The following is a 19,334-nucleotide window of genomic DNA, read 5'->3' as shown; positions in this document are numbered from 1 at the left end:
GTGGCCTTGTTTAAAGGAGTTGTGTAGTGAGGCTGCAAGAAACAGCCTGGACCTCTGGGTCTAACCTCAAATCTTCTCAAGGCTGTGTGACCTTGAGCAAATCCCTCCCCGTCTCTGGCCTGTAGTTTCCTTGCCTGTATCATCAGGGTGTGGGGCCAGCTGATGTAGGGTGGCTGCCTGGAGGAGGGGGCTGTCTTGAAGGTAACTATTGACAGGGCTGAGGTCACCTTGACTTTTCACTGAGGCTGACCCAGCACAGGAATAGGGCTCCTCTGAGTCTGCCTCAAGGCCTTTTGGGCCACTCAACGTGGATGAAATCATGGGAAGATTGTCCCTCTCCCTCTAACTCCTTCTGGCTCAATTTGTCTTCTGAGATGAAGGGATGGAGGAGCATCCTCTCCCTCCAGGGAATAGATTTCTAGAAATTTGGTCTAGTTGGCATTTTTCACAATTCTTTCATCTGGATGGCAGATACTATTCCTAGAGAAGCGACTACCCTCTTACTTTGCCCAGGTCACCTTGGAAAAAGCAATCTGAGGCCAGCAGAAGTGAGATCTTGATTTATGGAGGGGCTCTTGATGCCAAGGGGCCCACATGCCCTGCAGTCACATCGTTCCTGGGCTTCATGGGGATTTGGGGAGCTCAGAGTTATAGAGGAATAAATTCCTGGACGGCTGCACCTCCGCCCTGAACTTTGGGATTCCAGAAAGGCACAGCTGCAGGGCTTAGTTTTCATGGCCTGCTCCTGACAGATCTTCCCAAGGTGTCCTCATGGTGAGACCCCGGGGGCTTTTTTGTTAGTCTGTTTCTATTTGTCGAGGGAGTGAAGTATTGCTTTTCAACAGTCGGCTACATGCCTTAAGTTTATGATGAGCCTCATCGCTTACAAATGTGTTTACATAAATAGTCTTCCCTAGTCCTCATAACAACCCTTCTTGGTTGGAATAACTGCCCCCATGTTATAGACTTTCTTAGTGTTTGGATAATGGAAAAGCTGAGAAATCTTGGGTGGGAATCTTGTTTCAGGTGCTCTGCCTTTCTTCAGGGCTGGAAATCCAGTCCTGAATTAAAAATTTAAAACCAAAAAACATTGCAGTGTATCAACTATCGTTCGCACAATCAACTATATTTCTAGTGTCTTGTGATTTAGGGCAACCCGGCCAGATTTCCCCCCTCCAGCCAGAGGGCCTAGGATTTAGGGGAGATTTATTAGATAAGATCTAGGGGAGAAATACTAGATAATTTTATAGCCTGGGAGAGTTATGTGTCCCTGAGAAAAACCAGCCTCACCCCAGTTAGTCTCTGTGGTGGGACTCTGGGGCCTTTTCATCCAAAATTCAGGATTTCATTTGCCTTTGACCAGTGGGTTCTCTCTTCCATTTCTGGCTGACCCCACGTCCCTTTGTCCGGCTATCTTCTGAGCATCTCTATCTGGGTGTCCCAATGGTCTCTGAAACTCAACCTGTCCCCAGCCGTACATCTCACTGGAGGCGTTCACAGCTCCTCTCTTCTCAGCACCACCAAGTCAAAAACCTGGTGTGCACCCTCTTTCCCCCTGCCCCATCCGCTCAACCGCCAACCTCCAAGTCCTCCAGGTCGGCTGCCCTGTGTGGAAGACTCACTGGTCCTGTGTATCAGGCCCTCTACACAACACTTTGAGTACCTTTTCTCTAATTGTTACAGCAACTCTGTGAGATAGGGATTTCTGACTTTCATTTAAAGTTGAGGCTGCTAAAAAAAACAAAACAAAACAAAACAAAAAACAGTTGAGGCAGCTGAACCTTGTGACAACTCACATGAGTCATACAGCTAGGAGGTCAGTGTCCTCCATTTGGGAGATGGCTGGGCTCTAGGCAGGCCCCCCAAGGCTCCTGGGAACGTGGTGGTTGCAGCTACCCTGGTCCACCTGCAGAGGGTGCCCCTGCCTCATGGAACTGCCCACGGCTCCCTAATAGCCCTTTTCAACCTGCACTTAGAAAGGGCTTATCTAAACCTTCTTCCCTCTAAACCCCACCATATAATTAGACTTCTCAAAATATTCTCTCTGAGTGGGATGGGGACAATCATATGCTACAGACTTCTCCAATTTCACGAGCAGCCTCTATGGAGCTCCCGGAGCAGAAGTCACGGGTCACCCCCCACTCCAGATGGGGCTGCGTTTCACACAGCTGAAGTCAGCTCAGCTGCTGGGACTTAGCAAGTGGCCCAAGGCCTGCTGGGGACTGTCACGTTGCTGGGCCCTATAGCATCACATCACACCACACACACACACACACACACACACACACAATTAGAGCTCACCCACCCTGCTAACCTCTGTCTCACTCCCGTCCACCTGCCACATCACCAGCATACTCTCAAATTAGCAGTTAATTTGATCCTCTGGATGTGTGTGGGTGTGTGGTTTGTAAACACAGCACATAATAAAATTGCCTGTCCAGCTAAATCTGAGTTTTGAGCACCCCTTTCAATCAGAGACAAAGCAGGGTAAATAAAATGCCAAAAAGGAGTAGTGGTAAATACTCATTGGTCATGACTAAGACATTGGCTCCCTGGAAACAGAACAAGTCAGAGGGGTGCAAAAAGTTAAAAGCAATTTCGACCTTCTGGAGAGCAGGGAGGTGGAGTGGCTACGTGTGCAGGCCTTTGGGGGTTCAAAAGCTGCTTTATTAGTCATTTGCTGTGTGACCTTGGGCCAATTACTTACTGTCTCCGTGCCTTACTTTTCTATCATGGAAAAATGGGGGAAAAGGATCATAGTCACCTCCCAGGCAGGAGCAAATGAATTAGTCTCTGTAAGGAGCTGGTCAGTCTTAAACTGTGATGGGAAGCCCAGCTGGGGGAATAAGAGAAGAATAAAAGAGATTATGCTAATCACGGATGGGAAGACTTCAGCATAAATAAGATGCCACGGGTTTCAGGCAGCTTAAAAAAAGTATTTAAAAATACGTGTGTAATTAAATTCTCCTGATGTAAAAATTTCAAGTAACACAGATAAAGTTTAAATCCCCTCCGTCACACTTCCTTCCCCAGAGGTGATTACTATTGTCAGTCTCACGGGATTGCTTCCATATCTTTTTCTTTGCGTGTGTATATATATGTATGTTTCTATAGAAATCCATGGCTTTAAATTAAAAAAAAAAAAAAAATTAAAAAAAAAAAATATTAAGGGGATCCCTGGGTGGCGCAGCGGTTTTGGCGCCTGCCTTTGGCCCAGGGCGCGATCCTGGAGACCGGGGATCGAATCCCACGTCGGGCTCCCGGTGCATGGAGCCTGCTTCTCCCTCTGCCTGTGTCTCTGCGCCTCTCTCTCTCTCTGTGGCTATCATAAATAAATTAAAAAAAAAAAAAATTAAAAAAAAAAAAAAAAAAAGAAATCCATGGCTTTGCTTGATGTTCCTTTTTTTTTTTTTCCTTTTTAAAAAAACAACATCAAGTGCTGGGTCTTGGAGCTCTTTGCATGTCAGCGCTCATAGATCTATTTCATCGACGTGCTCCCAAATGTAGGCAGGTACCGTGGTTTGATCATCCTTTGTGTAGTTTCTTAAAAATGATTTTTTTGTTAGCTTAAGAGCAGTAAAAAAAAAACCAAAAAACTGTCATGTTTCTAAAATGCAGTATTGACCCTTTGGCTTCAGCTACCCCAAACTTTTAGGGGGTCCCCATTGCAAAACTCTTGTGTTTCTGGCAGCGCTTTAGCCTATATCTTAGCCAGTCACTACAATCACCATTTCTTACCCTTTTTAAAAAGAATTTATTTATTTATTTATTTATTTATTTATTTATTTATTTACTTACTTATTGAGAGACACACAGAAAGGCAGAGACACAAGCAGAGAGAGAAGCAGGCTCCACGCAGGGAGCCTGATGTGGGACTCGATCCCAGGACCCCAGGATCACACCCGGAGCTGAAGGCAGATGGTCAACCACTGAGTCACCCAGGCGTCCCTATAATCACCATTTCTTAAACGTGGTACCCATTTACACCCCCTTGTATCTCTGCTCAGCTTGCCAGCACCCGCCTTCTCTGACCATTCCTACATTCATTCAATGCTCATCGTAGCCTAATTGAACACCAGGGCCACCCTTGGTCACTCTCCCAGCTGGAAATGTGTGTGTGTGTGTGTGTGTGTGTCCACAGCCTTTTGTACCTTTTTCACTCCTTCATTCAGCAAATATTCATCAAGTGTCTGCTCTATCCGTTTGCCTCTTTTCTTTCCTGTCTGTCTCCCTGACTTGGCTGCCAGTTCCCGGGGGGTGAGATCATGTCTCATGCACAGAGGTTTCGGGGGAGAACAGATATCCTGGTTTGCCCTGTGTGGTTCCAGTTTCACCTGTTATCCGGGCGGAAATACTGGTAGTGCCTCCTTTCACTCCGGTTTGGATGAAAAAAATCATGTGATCCACTTTAGTTTTATGCACGATAGATGCTTACAGTAACTGTTAATTGGAAAAAAGAAGGGATGGCAGATGAATGAATGTGATTTGCTTCTCACATTTGGAGATGCCATTTAACCCTGAGCTGCAGACTGGAGAGAACACGCTACATTGTGGAGAGGTCGTTTCACCCTGGGGTCTGTTGCCTGGGAGGGGTTTATAGGAATCCTGTAATTCCCAGATATCATGCTTGCAGGTAGTGGGGCATTCTCGTAAGATTCTAATGGGCCAAGCTAAGAAATGACGGGCACAAAGGAAACATCTATGAGTAAAAGAGCTGGTGACCCGCTGAACTTGGGGTAGGAAGCTGCTTCTCAGATGGGGTAGTCCAGAGCAGAGGTTTGGCAGGTGGGCTCTGGAGTCAGATCACCAGGGTGGGAATCCCGGTTCTGCTACTTCTTGCTGTGGAAACTCGAGCCAAGTCACTTCCTCCCGGAGCCTCGGTTTTCTCATCCACAAAGTGGGGGTTGTCATCCCACAGCTCTGTGGGGGGACTCAGAGGAGATGAGGAAGTGTAAAATACCATACGAAATCATCTCTATTTGAACACTTTAACCTTCAAAATGGCTTTTCACATAGTTCAAGCTGGCAGATGCCTGGAGCCTAGTAAGTGTGTAAGACATGGTGGCTGTTCACATCTCACACCTGATTGGGCTGATCTTTCTGCTTCCATGGCCTAGCCGAATAGACATTCCTGTCTTGCATTGAAAATGTATTTGGGGCCCCTGGGTGGCTCAGTCTGTTAGGTATCTGACTCCTCATACTGGTTCAGGTCATGATCTCAGAGTCATGGGATTGGGCCCCATGTCGGGCTCTGTGCTCAGCAGAGTCTGTTTGTCCCTGTCCCTCTGTTCCTCCCCCTGTGGGTGTGCTCTCTCTGTCTCTCTCAAATAAAAATAAATAAATAAATAAAATAAACAAATTAATTTAAAAAATCTTAAACCCAACCAACCAGCCCATATTTGTGGAGCACTATGTGCCTAGAATTTTAGGAGCAAAGTAGAACAATCCTTACAACATTTTCAGTAGCAGGGTAGCATGCATGGAAGGCTCCAGAATGCACATCAGAGACTGGTCTGTAAGCGTCATCTGGCAGCATAGCCCCGACGGACAAAGTGGGCCTTAGCTTACAGAGCATGAGGGACCAGGGCATGAGCAGCCTGAACCAGGCACCCGCCTTCGGGACTAGCTAGGGAAGCCCAGACCTTCGCTTTCTCAGAGATCAGGGCTCAAAGGGAGCCTGGGCCGTGCAGAGGTGAAGCACAAGCGAAAAGGCAGATTTCTCACGTCGGCCAGCCTGGAGACAAGGCTGCAGAGCTGAGCTTTCTGCCTGGGCATGTCCTTTTTCTGGTTGTCCAGCTGGAGAAGAGATTCCACATGCTGTCATTTGATGTCACTTCCTATATTTAGTTACCAAACACATCGCCTTCGGTCCCCTGGAGCTGATGCCGCTTGGGTGAGGATCCTGGGGAAGTCCCACTCGGCAGGCTTCAGAATCCATCCCTGGCTGCTCTTTTGTTTTGGGGGAGGGATCCCACTTGCACAAGCTTTTGACTATGCTGAGGTATGGATCAGGTCCCATCTGGAATGAAGGGGCTGAGATAATGGGGACCCCAGTTCCACTCACCCAGGACCTGCAGACAATATCCCACAGTGACGTGCAGAATCAGGTTGTATCCCAGGCAACAGGAGGGGAGGAGGCAAGAAGTGAGAGTTCTGTTTTCCATGGGGCTGGTGGGGGTTCTCGTATTGACAGTGGGCAGAGGTGGCCTGGCCAAAGGTACTCCCCTTCCTGAGGGAGAGGCCAGTTCTGATAACGTGGCAGCAGCCACACTTCAGGCCAGAGGACCATCTGGAGGGGCAAGGCTCTGTACACCAAGGCCAGGGAGGGCTGATGTCTATTTTAGGCTTCTCTTTTCAGTATTACAATAATAAAATTTTGTTAGCCATTGCAGTCAGACTAGCTGGACTCTAGGGATTTAAGGAATGTGCCTACTCATAATAGGGTTCACCTGGCAGAGAAGATTCTAGAACTATGCTTTCAAACATGGTAGCTACTTGTGGCTAGTCTGAATGAAGATGTCATATAAGTATAAAATATGTATCAGCGTTCAAAGACTTACTGCAAAAAAAGAGAATGTGAACTATTTCATGGATATTTAAAGTTTTTTATTGCATATTGAAATTATAATAATTTGGATATGTTAGGTTAAAGAAAACATGTTATAAAAATGAGTTTCATCTGGTTTTTTAATTTTTTAAAATGTGGCTACTAATTTAAAATTACATGTGTGGCTTGCATTTTATTTCTGTTGGAAAGTGCTGTTCTAGGAGTCTCAGGGTGACTTCCAGCAATCCTGAGGTAGGTCAGTGGCCAAGATATGAAAGCACCAGACTGGATTTGACACATCAGCATCCCTTGGGGAGTCTAGAAATTGGTGGATGACGAAACTCCAGTGAAGATTGCTCTTGCCGTGGCTTGGGCCACCTTAGTTGGGTATAAAAGGGAAGTGTGACCTCAGAGAGCTGGGCCTATGGGTTTAGCCTCAGAGTACAAGAACTAGTGACTTATTTTGCAGTGGCCTCTAAGATGGTTTCAGCAAGACATCAATCCAGAAGTCCAAGATGGGGCCGAGGAGCAAGAAGCCCCCAGGTAGATCCCAAAAAGCTTAGGAGTGGTTTTCAGGCGCAGCAAGCAACTAGGTGGCTTTACTTCAGGACATTAGAGAGTTTGTTCACAAAGACGCTGCTAGACCATGGCTATGTAGAATGGGTTTTTATACCATGGGTCAAATCACAAATGCCCACGTGTAACAATTCCACATTATAAGAACATGATATGATCCAGAGCAGTAGACACTGTTGGTGCCTTGATGGATCATTTTCGGTTTGTGAACGCATTCCCCAGCCTCTGTGACTTTGCTGGTAATGGCAACTGTGATCCTCTTTGGATGATTGCTCATGGGTTACTGGTGCCCTCTCGCCCATTCAGAGAGCCAAAGTTCCCATAGCCAATGACTGGCTTATGCGGGTGTGCAAAACTCTGCCTCCAGGAGGGACAACTCTAAGCTGCACTTATGCATCAGAGCTCTCCAGTAATCAGGTTGAGGTTACACCTCAAGTCACATTCTTTTTTTTTTTTTTTTGGTCCCCCCCCCCCCCCCCCCGTCCTGCCTCAAGTGACATTCTTGTTTGGCTTCTTCGCTTTCCTTGTCCCACTCCCTCCACTCCCTTCCTGATTGTTCTTGGAGGCACTTCATAAACAACAAATCACTTATTCTCAAATGCTCATTTCAGTGTCTGCTTCTGAGGAACACCACCAGAAAACATAGCCAGACTTTATTGTGGGTATTGGTCTTGACCTTGGGTGGTGGCCATGTAATACACATCCATTGAAAGTGTGGGGGATTCCAAACTCTTGAGACACCCTTGCTGAGCCCTGACCTTGTACCCAGAAAATCAGGGGCTGCAAGACCAGAATGGGGTCCACGTCTGCCCTGCTTCACTCCAGCTGTGTCCATGAAGCAGCAATGAACATCACACCAACACATGACTTCCCCTCTGATGGTTTATTTTATTGCTATTTAATTAGGCTCTTCCCCAAACATCTTTCGATCTTCATCATGGCCTCTCATCCAGAAAGTTGAAATTGTGCCCTGCTTCTTGCCATCTTCATGGCACCCCCTTCCCTCTTAGATAAAATATTTCAACATAAAGATCGAAACAGGAACTTAGCTGAGTTTTGCAACACAGAAATGTATCCTAGGCCTACATTTATAGAAACTGGGGGGTGGGGAAGAGCAAGGAGTCCACAGGGATGGGGGAGGTATGCACGCAGAGGGTAGTCACACGGGGCGGGAGGCAAGCAAAATGGGAATAGATATCTGAGTCCTGGAGGCTCCAGAATCATCAGAAATTACCAACTTATCTATGGGGAGAGTTTTAGAAAAATCTATAAACACACACTGTCTCCACATGGGAGGTGCTCACTTCCCTTTAAGGTAGACTAGAAAAAAAAAATGAGAGAAAACCTGAAACCCCACAGTAACTAAACACACACACACACACACAAACACACACACACACGACAAACTCTAAGTCTCAGGATAAACACCTTCAAATAGGCACTTGGTGTTTTCAGCTCTGGGGTTGCAGAGATCTGGGGCTTGGCCCCCCAAAGGCAGGGGTACAACAGCTTCTGAAGGCTCTGGGGTCTGATCTGTCAGATGGTACTGGCCCAGCTGGATGGGAAAGGAGGGCTGGTTGAAAAGGAACCCTTTGCCTTCATCCAAAATAGTGACTTGCAGGAATTTCTGTGCCCTGTGCATTTCCTGAATATAGTGGGTTGGCACTTCTAAAGAGCACATCACTGAAAGGACAAGTGCTGGCCATTCAGATGTGGGCACTGCATGTTGAGAACTGGCTGGCTCCATGAGGCAGAGACCAGGACCAGGGTGCTGCTAACCACCACATCCTCACAGCACAGCACTGAGCCTGGCACTTAGTAGGCACACGACAAATGTTTTCTGAATGAAAAAATGAAATAACCCAAGAAGAAAATCCTGTTCTCCCGAGAACACACATTTATAACCTCATTGGCTATGAATTGGTTCTTTTTAATCCTCAAAGTAGAATTATAATTCACTTATTCTCCCAACAACAGTTGGGCCTAAAGGAACTTTTTTTTTTAGTTGAAACTGAATCTTTTGGGTTGGAGCCAGGGACTTAAACTAGTTATGTCCAAATGAGAGGATGTTCAGCAAATGTGCTGGTGAACTTCCATGGGATAGGCCAGCTGCTGGCCTAGAACTGGTGGTTGGGCTGGGGGTCAGGCCAGGTCCTTATATGTTGAGTCTAAGGTCTAGGGAGAACAGATGGGTCTTTATTTATACCATAAGGGCAGGTCTGAGCCTGGCTGGTGGTGAAAAAGTCTCCGTGTAGCTGCCTGGAGGGATGGCATGAGGAGTAGGAAGTGGAGGCATGCGAGGAGGGAGACCAAGGACTGCCCAGAGAACAGGGAACCAGGCAGGAGAAGGATACGGCTGAGCCTAGGCATCTTCACCCACAGCCCTCTCAGGTACAAGGATGCTGGTCCGGGGGGAACCCCTCAAGCATTTGGAGAGCCTGTGTCCATCACAAAGATGAGGTATAAGGAGCGTCTTGAAAATGGAGAGGTCTGTTCTGATAAAATTCACTTCGGGGGAAGGTTCTAAGCTCAATTATTGGACCCTCAGGGAATGGGGAAGCTAGTCAGTGCTGTCTACACTGCAGAGAGAAAGCCAAGGGGATCTGAGAGAGGCTGGGAAGGAATGAATAATTGGAAGCAGCCAGCTGGACACCCCAAGGGAGCTGAATTTGTAATGACAGCAGCTCAAGGTACATCTGGGGCCCCGGGGTCCCTTTCCACAGGATCTACCTTGGCCCTCAGGGCATGGCTGCCAGAACTGGTGATCCCAGAACCTTCAGAACCTCCTTCCTTTCTCTCCTCCTTCAGTTTTGGACAAGAGACTAAGGACTCTTTGGGGAATGGTTTGGGTATAGAGGTTTTTTGTTGTTTTTCATATCAGGGCTATATAGACACTGGCCCAATGCACAGCTATTTTCAGAAAGGAAGGGTTGAGGTTCATTGGGGGTGACTTTGGTGGATGCTGGGGCCCTTCTAAGAGATGGCAAGGTACCGATGTCCCCAATACGTGCCCCCTCCCTGGAGGCCTCCCAGTGGGGCAGTCCAGTCCTTGTCAAGTCCTTGCCAGGCAGGGGGGAGCTCTGGGGGGTGTGTGTGCCAGGGGTCTGGAGAAGGAAGGGGGGAGGGAGGTGCCAAGGCCCCCTGTCATGGGAGCTCTGACAGTTGGGTTTTCTCTTTCTGGTTATACAAGTGCCTGACTTGGGCTTGGACTGCTGAGATGCCCACATCAAAGAAAGCTATCTGCGATAAGCACGTTGCCAGCCACAGGACTAAATAAAACGCCAGGCTTCCTCCTTCCCCAGGCTCCTCTGTTTTAGAAATCTTAGCTGCTTTCTAAAGCTGACTATTTCGGGCCCCTTGATTTTCCTTGTCCTGTGCTTTGAATTCCTGCTCTTACGTTTCAAATTCATGGACAAAGAAGAGCCTACAAAACCCTAGGTCCTCACCCCCCCCGCCCCCCCAAAAAGCAGACCCCAGGCTTGTGCCGCCTCTCTCTCTCCCTGCGACTTGGCTGTGTGGCCCCAGGTGTGCCGTGCAATGTCCAGGTCCTGGAAGTAATCATCCTTTTCTTCCCCACCCCCAAAGTTTCCTGACCGTTGTTGCTGATTGATGGGCGTCTTGCAATCAATCCCAAGAACCACGAGGTCCAGTCCAGCCACAAAATCAGCTATGGATGGGCTGAGACCTGCACCCCACAGCCCCCCGCGGGCTCAGGGCACCATGTGCCACCACTTGAAAGAGAAGGGCTTCCGGCGCACGTTGGTGCCGCAGTGCACCTCCCCCAGGAACTTGTGGTAGGCCGAGATGTCGTCCACGAAGGTGCAGCAGAGGCCCAGCGGCTCCAGCAGGGAGCGCACGTGCGTCTCCAGGCAGCACACGTCCTCCACCTGGGGCCCAAAGGGCTTGGGGATGCCCAGGTCCTTGTCCAGCACGATCATGTTCACCTGTGACCGGGGTGCGGCATCAGCGCCTGCTCAGTGAGCGCCAGCTACCCACCGGGCCCCGTTCTAAGCTCGTGGGACGTTCCCCTTCCCCTCCCACGTAGGCGTGGCCATCATCTCCTCTTTACAGAGTAGGAAACCGAGGCACAGAGGGGGCTAGGCGGCTCACATGTGGCAGAGCTCAAGTGGAAAACCCGGCGACCTACCTCTGCATGTGTGTGCGTGTACGAGCACCTGCACGTGGTTACACATGTCCGAATCGGCATGTGTGTGCAAGTGTGCCTCTGTGTGTGCGTGCGTGTGTGTGTCCTAACCTCCTCCAGCTCCTAGAAGGCTCTCTTCTATGACAACATGCATCCCTCCTGTCCATAAAGGCCTCTTTAACTTAGAGAGCACGTTCCTATCTGTCAGGGTAAAGGATGTCCCAGGATCCCAGGAGGGGCTAGGATGAGCCTGTCACCCCTGGAGGGAATGCAGCCCAGAGAGGGCAAGGGCCTGGGCTGGGTGGGCGAGGCCGCAGAGCCGCTCAGCCGGGATGGGGACCTGGATCTCCCGACCCAACGGCCTCTGCCACCCAGGGGTCCCTCCCGGGTCTGGCTGCCCTAATGGGCCTAGACGAACTGGGGGCCCGGAGTGCCTCACCATGTTTGGGAAGAAGGCCCTGGCCTGGCGGTGCTCATCCATTTTGAACAGAGCGGGGAGATCGATGATGTCCTGCTCCGTGAGCCCCAACTCCTTCTTGAGGATGTCACGGTTCCAGTCCAGGCAACGCTGGGTGACGAGGAGGGTAGGGCAGGCCAGTGAGGGAGGACACTCCTGCCACTTCGTCTACCCTGCTCCTGTCTAAGCAGCAGACCCTGGGCCCCTGCACTCCAGGGAGACTTCCAGGCTCACCCAGCCCCCTGCCACCTCTCCAGTGCCCCTCCCACCACGGCCCGGTGACAGTAGCAATAGAGCGAGACAGAAGAAGATCATAGAAATCACGCTTTTAGGCAGAAATGAGACAGGGACTCAGGAGGTGGGATCCACCCATGGCAAATTTGCTTCAGGGAGCTCTGATCCCCTAAAACAAATAAAAATCCAGGGCGTATATTGACACATTTTTCTAGAGGGCAGGTCCGTAGCTTGCATATTTTTTATTTTATTTTTATTTATTTTTAAAGTAGGCTCCATGCTGGATGTGGAACCCAATGTGGGGCTCAACCTCACAACCCTGAAATCAAGACTTGAGCTAAAATCAAGAGTCGGCTTACCTGACTGAGCCACCCAGGCGCCCCTGCATCATTTGTTGAAGGGGTGTCTCTACCCCAAATGTCAAGAGCTCTGGCCTTACAGAGCCTAATGTGTTTTTTTTTTTTTTTTTTTTTTTTGTAGCACTGCTGATACCTTTCCTTTCCTGGTCTCCTGTCTGCTCCTGGCCTCTGCTGACCTGCCCTTTCTGTCTTTGTCCCTCCATCTAGCCTTTGGTTTTAGCATAGGAGCAATGCAGGGAGGCTGGACTGAATGCTCCTGGAGGCCCTGAACCCCTGGTCACTCCCTGTGGAAGCCCTGAGGATGTGAAAGGGGTCACAGGGTACGAAACCTCCATCCCTCCCAGGGCCCCCTGCTCCGCCCTCACCTGGAAGTACTGGTTCTCTTGCACGAGGCTCTCATTGGACAGAATCTTATTGATGGTGATCCGCTTGCTGCTCATCCCGCCCAAGCCTGTGGAGGTCAGAGGTCACAGGGGACAGTCTAGCCCTGGGGAACCCATCCTGGGTGCTCCCCTCTGTCAGCCGCCCAGCTTTTGGGCTAACTGCTGGGAGGAGGGAGATGGGGCTGGGACAGGCTGGGGCACAGGATGGCAGCCCCCCCGGGGAAAGCAGGCCCCCTCTGCCAGGGCAAAGCAGCAGACACTGCTTTCTCCAGAGTGGGCCGTGTTGCCTGGGCCAGGGAAGAGGTGGTGGTGCCTTGCTCTCTCTCTGGCCACAGGGTGGGGTGGCACCAGTAGGTACCTGCGTCTCCCACCTGGAGCCTGCTTCTAAGGACAAGCAGCTGACCAGGGTGAGTGTGGCAAAAGCAGGATGCCCAGAGGTCAACCTTCCTGTTTTCCAGACCTGCCGCACACTCTGCCCCTGCCCTGGTCTGTGCCTGCACCTGTCTCCTACTCCACACATGGCTTTTGATCTGGTTAGTAATACCTAAACTCATCGAGCACCTACTATGTGACAGACACTGTTCTAGATGTTTTATGTGGATTAACCCAGGAATCTTTCCTACATTTTTATGAGGTGGCTGCTAGCATTAAAGATGGGGAAACAGGGATGCGTGGGTGGCTCAGCGGTTGAGCATCTCCCTTCGGCCCAGGGCTTGATCCTGGAGTCCCAGGATCCAGTCCCACATCGGGCTCCCTGCATGGAGCCTGCTTCTCCCTCTGCCTGTGTCTCTGCCTCTCTCTCTCTCTGTGTCTCTCATGAATAAATAAATAAAAAATTTTTAAAAATGGGAAAACAGAGGCACAGTGAAGTTAAATGACTTGTCCAAGGGCTAGTGGCAGACGCTGCATGCAGACCGGGCAGTCTGATTCCAGAGCCTGAGCTTTAATAATAATTCTTCTTCTTCCTCCTCCCCTTACTCCTTATTTTCCTTCTCCTTCTTTTTGCCTAATCTAGGAAGAGGCTGCTAGTCCCTTGTACTCCCCAGTCTTGCAGCTTGTCAGTGCCAAAGAGATCGGGGCTGTAGCACCGTGTATCTGCACCATCTCCCCACCACCACTTGGACTCCTTTGTACAAAGATAACGGTTTCTTTATTCTATGGGTAACTTTAGGGTATGTTTATTTTTTTTTTTTATTTTTTTTTTTTTTTATTTATAAATTTTTATTTATTTATGATAGTCACAGAGAGAGAGAGAGAGGCAGAGACACAGGCAGAGGGAGAAGCAGGCTCCATGCACCGGGAGCCTGATGTGGGATCCGATCCCGGGTCTCCAGGATCGCGCCCTGGGCCAAAGGCAGGCGCCAAACCGCTGCGCCACCCAGGGATCCCTAGGGTATGTTTAATATAGAAAGAAGGCTCTGGAAAATCCAGACCTGTACCCGCCAATCCAAGTAAAAAATTTCCCGAAGGCAGGGAATCAAAAAAGGACACAGGGCCCTGTCTCTTGGCCCTGTCTGTTCTGGACACCAGTCCGTCAGGAACGCTGCCTTGGGGTGTGGAGGGCAGTGATGTATGTATAAGTATCAACTAGCTTCAGTAACCCGACTTTTGGGAGTAGGGAGTTTGGAGACACCATCCTGAAAAGCGACACAGAGTAATTTAAGAAAAACACAGAAGAAACCGTCACGGCCTCTCTAACCTGGCTCACCGTCTCCACTCGATCAGCTTTCCCTCTTTCCATGATTAATTTAAGAGCACACCTAATCCCCGTCTACCTCTGTCCCAATTAAGTGAATGTCCCAATTAAGCAGATAATTTCTCACTCTGGGACTGACAGTGATGAGGTCTGACTGTAAATCATGTCTATCTGTTCCCACTTTTCTTCCTGCCCCTAAACTGTGTTGTGTATATTTTTCTCTGTCACTTTTTATTTATTTATTTATTTTTTAAGATTTTATTTATTTATTCATGAGAGACACAGAGAGAGGCAGAGACGCGGGCAGAGGGAGAAGCAGGCTCCCCGCAGGGAGCCCAATGTGGGACTCGACCCCAGGACTCCAGGATCATGACCCAAGCCAAAGGCAGACGCTCACCACTGAGCCACCTGGGTGCCCCCTCTGTCTCCTTTTTAAGCTTCTCGAATACAGATCACATGTCACTTAACTCTCTTTTGAGAGGTTGGGTGTGATCCTGGTGCCATTTAAAGTGTACACTAGGTCCTGAAGAAGCGTCTGGGGCTGCTGCTGATAAGGAGCAGGGGGCAGCTCACGGTCCGGCTGACCACAGAGGCCAGGGCTGCTTACGACCGTGCTGACCTCACAGGCCGGAGCAGCCCAGCCGCCCAGGGAAGCGGAGCTGGATGCTCAGGGGCAACGTGCTCACCTGCCCTGTCCTCCTGCACGTCTCCCTGGGCGCTCCGCTCCCCACTCCCTGCCAAGGTCCCCTGGGCACTCACCTTTGAACATGATGGCTTCCCCGTGGCCCTCCCTCTGCTTCTCTCGGAAGAGCTTGTAGCAGGCCGAGGTACTGGCCATGAGCATCCGGAATTTCTGCGAGAGGACGTCCAGAGGGACAGTGTCAGCCGAGGGGACGTGGCCAAGTAGCACGAGGGAGTCCCAGGGGGCTCAGAGCCCCGGATGCCCGTGGTCTCGGGCCTCCTCGTGCCGAGTGGCAAGGGCGGCCTGCCTGGCAGGGTTTTCTCTGTGTCAGAGCAGCGTCTTTCACCCTTCCTGCTCTAGAAACTCCTCCACCTCAGCAACGCCATGGAGTCAAAGCTCAGAGTCTACGATGGCTTCTTCTTCAGGGTGGAAGAGCTTCTGCACGTGGCCAAGAGGACAGGCCATTTGCAAAACTTTTCCAGGGTGGAACTTGCAGCCATCCCTTGCCCTTCAGAAAGTGAAACAGGCCCCGGCCCATACCCCATGGCTCCCTAGAGCCTTGCGGCCAATACAGTAGCCACAGCCCTGTGGCTCTTGGACTCGTGAGTTGTGGCTAATCGGAACTGAGATGTGCTGTGAGGAGTAAAATACGCACCAGAGTTTGAAGACTTGGCATGAATAAAAGAATGCAGCATCGCTCATTAATAATTTTTATATTGATTACACGGTGAAATGCTAATATTTTGCTACCCTGGGTTAAAAATTTACCAGCCGCAGCGACAACAAGCGAACCAGCTTGAGCCTACTTCCTTCTTCCGCGATGCAGCCACCACCTCTAGGTCCTGCCCTCTGCTGACAAGAGCTGGTAGCGTGTGGGTTCCCCGTCATCCCAGTCACTCCAGCCTCAGGGGCCAGCTCACCTTTGTGCCCGGGATGGGGACGAAGGTCATGAACTCGTCCACGTGGCCCACGGTCAGCCAGTCCGAGTAGAGCTCCACGGGCGCCTGCACCTGCTGGGCTTGCAGGAAGTCCCGCACCACCTTGGTCATCCTCCGACCGCCGGACCTGGGGCAGGGGTGGGGAGGGGGCAGCTCTTCAGATGGTGTTGCGCTGCGCCTGCCTCGCCAGAGGGCCTGCAGGAGTGCAGCCCCTGGAACCCAGCCTGGATCCAGGGTGGTGTCAGCAAAAGGCTCGGGGAGGAGCCTGAGCCACGGGGCTGAGAGACCCTGGTGCTGCCAGGGAGGCAGTTGTGCCCAAGGAGAAAGAAAGGGGCCTTAGCTGTCGCCGTGTCCTGTATGAGGGACATGGAGCCCAGCCTTCACCCCTTTCAGCTCCCGAGGGTGTCAGGGGGCATAAAGAGGCCAGCTTCTGGGCTCAGGGGTCCTGCAGGGGCTGCTGGAGGGGGCTAGGGCACAGGCATGGTTCCAAAATCTACCCCAGGCCATGTGCCTCTTTGTTACATTATCTTCTACTTAACTTCAATCTTTAATCAGTTCAAGTGACACCTCCTCCAGGAAGCCCTTCTACCTGATTTGTGACTCTGAGGTCTTTGATCTCCCCGGGACCCTTAAACTATCACTCAAGGCCCTCACAGGGGCAGCCCCAGCGGCTCAGCAGTTTAGCGCCGCCTGCAGCCCGGGGTGTGATCCTGGAGGCCCGGGATCGAGTCCTACGTCGGGCTCCCTGCATGGAGCCTGCTTCTCCCCCTCTGCCTCTCTCTCTCTCTCTTTCTGAATAAATAAACAAATCTTAAAAAAAAAAAAAAAAGGCCCTCACAGTACCTTGCCAGAGGAAGAAATTCCTCTCTGATTTGGCCTCTGCCTGGATCTGTCACCTCCTCTCCTTCCTTTCTCCTTGTTCTACTTCCTAAGCTTGCTGCCCCCTCAAGCCTTTCCCCTCCTGATCCTTCTATTTGAAATGCTCTTTCCCTCTGATCTTCCCATGGCTGCTCCCTTCTCATTCAAGCCTTGATTCCCAAGTCACTGCCTTTTTAAATTTATTTTTATTTATTTTTATTTTTTATTTTATTTATTTATGATAGGCACACAGTGAGATAGAGAGGCAGAGACATAGGCAGAGGGAGAAGCAGGCTCCATGCAGGGATACTGATGTACCCCTAGAGCCTAGCACAGTGCCTGGCAGAGAAGGCCCTCAATTAATATTTGTCTCTAAGGAGCCCCCCCTAGATTCCCCAAGGGGGTTAGAGACTCCTCTTTGGGTTCCCCTGGCTCCCTATGATTTTTTCTGTCACTGTATATGGTCCTCCCTTGCACCTCTGCTGTTTCATGTCTGTGATCTCCACTGTCTCCTTGGAGGCAGGGGCTGGGCTTCATGTTGAGAGCACCATGGATGGCACCAGGTTGGTCCATGGGAAATATTTGCTGAATGGATGAATGACTACTGAGTGGAGGGAAGAGGGGAGGTGGACACACAGGCACTGCCTCTTCCAGAAGGTAGAGCATCCCATGTGGCTTGGAGGGACTTGGTGCCCAAATCCTGGCTGATCCCATATATGCAGGTTCCTGGTAGCCCTTTTGTGAAATGAGGACCCACAGTTCTCACTCTTCCCAGTGACTGTCTTGATCAAGGAAGAATCTGCCTTTTCATTGGGAAGTGGGTCCCCTGGGGAGGGAGTGACAGTGTTGTGGAGAGGTCAGGGAGCTAGGGACTCACACTTTGGGAAGGGCCATGTCTTCTCCACCCTCTTTTGTATATGGGCACCCCCAAGGACTTATTAGTACTCTCCTACTCAGCCTCTTTCGGTTACCTCCTATGGACTCTTTCGCTCCTTCCCTACCTGGTTTATAATCTCATTATACAACCTCCCATTTGGGGAAAAACTATTTATTTAGTTTTATATTAGATCCTAAGTCCTACTAAGATATAAAGGCTAACTTGGTTTTATTTTTAAGAGCGTCTGTATCTTTTTAGATTCTTCCAGCCAACCCCTCCATGTGTGAGCCCCCCAGGCCACTCCTAAAGAGAAAGAGTAACTCCCCGGCCCCACCTGCTCCCACCGTCCCAACCCTGGCTCCTCTTACAGAGGAAAGCTGCTCCCGATGAGGATCCGGCCTAGGGGGTAGGTCTTGCCGTTCACAGTCACTGGTGGACTGACCTCCAGGTTCCCAAAGGAGTCAAGGCTGGTGACAGGCTCGAAGAGGGGCTCCCGGGTCACGTAGCCAAAATCTGGGCCCTGGGCAGGGGGCACACACCCATCATTAGCCTTCTGTAGCCAGAGGTCCTCAGCCCCAGCTCAGTCACCCTCTGATGAGTACTCTTACACCACCTTGGGTCTGGCACTGTGGGCATTTGGTTTCTAGGGGGTCACCCACAGTTTTCTTATTCCCACTGAAGAACAGGGGCAAGGTATGGGGAGGCTGAGTTTGTGGGTATGCTGGCCAGTGTGGGCATGCATGGAGGTATATAAGTGTGTATTAGTGTGTGTGTGTGTGTGTGTGTGTGTGTGTGTATGTGTGCACGGGGTCTCTGCATGTGCCTGTTTCTAGACACAGAGACATCACAGACACATAGTGGTGACTTCAGGGGTGGTTTGCTTTTTGTGCTGTTGACATCCCTGCTCATCTCTTTCTTTATCTGACCCTCAGTTTCCCCATCTGTAAAAGAGGTATTGGTTTAGGTACTAGAGGGAGGGTGGTAGACGGTACCATCATTCCCAGAGACTTGCTACCCTCTTCCCAGTAAGAGGATTTTGTATCCTGAGCCATTGTTAGTATGTGGTATCTCCCAGCAGAAGGAAGGGAATTCCCCACCCAGTGTTGGACCCAGTCATGTGACTTGCTTTGGCCAGTGAAATATGAGCGGAAATGACATGTGCCAGTTCGGAGCAGAAGCCATCAGCTCCGCTGTGTATGTCTGCCAAATCTTTCTCTTCTCCTCGTGCTAGGAGAATGGCATTTCTCAGGCTGGGGCTGCTCCTGCAGCCGGGGCTCTAGAATGGGGAAGGCACAAGGAGGCCGGGCCGCGGACAACCAGCCCACAGTCAACACAGAATCACAAGTGAGAAATGGACCTTTGTCTTCGTCAGCCATGAAGATTTGGGAATTGTTTGTTACTGCAGGCTTACCTAGTAAAAGCTGACCGATACATGAGGAATGACAGATTTGCAACATACACACCATCCGGCCCATTCCCAGCCAACTGTATCTGTTCCCTGAGCCCACAGGGAGCCTCCGAATCCTGCTTAGAACAGAGCTCCAAAAAATTAGAGCTGGCACACAACGTAACCCCAGTGACTC

The 19,334-nt window shown here is 50.4% G+C and overlaps 1 protein-coding gene across 1 annotated transcript in view; it reads right to left on the bottom strand.

The window, feature by feature from the left end:
- Positions 1-7,987: 7,987 nt before the first annotated feature.
- The window catches only part of PADI2 (peptidyl arginine deiminase 2), a 44,398-nt gene continuing 33,051 nt past the window's right edge, over positions 7,988-19,334 (bottom strand). Inside the window, exons 11-16 of the mRNA XM_049106757.1 lie at positions 18,120-18,271; positions 15,999-16,143; positions 15,156-15,249; positions 12,683-12,768; positions 11,707-11,835; positions 7,988-11,067 (exon numbers count right to left, since the gene is read on the bottom strand). Coding sequence (XP_048962714.1) covers positions 10,834-11,067; positions 11,707-11,835; positions 12,683-12,768; positions 15,156-15,249; positions 15,999-16,143; positions 18,120-18,271 — 840 coding nt within the window. The 3' untranslated portion in view covers positions 7,988-10,833. The remainder of the gene's footprint in view (positions 11,068-11,706; positions 11,836-12,682; positions 12,769-15,155; positions 15,250-15,998; positions 16,144-18,119; positions 18,272-19,334) is intronic.

The sequence above is a fragment of the Canis lupus genome, chromosome 2 (assembly GCF_003254725.2).
Source record: "Canis lupus dingo isolate Sandy chromosome 2, ASM325472v2, whole genome shotgun sequence".
Taxonomy (NCBI): domain Eukaryota; kingdom Metazoa; phylum Chordata; class Mammalia; order Carnivora; family Canidae; genus Canis; species Canis lupus.
The sequence above is the reverse complement of the archived record's forward strand: the minus strand, read 5'-3'. Positions and strand labels throughout refer to the sequence as shown.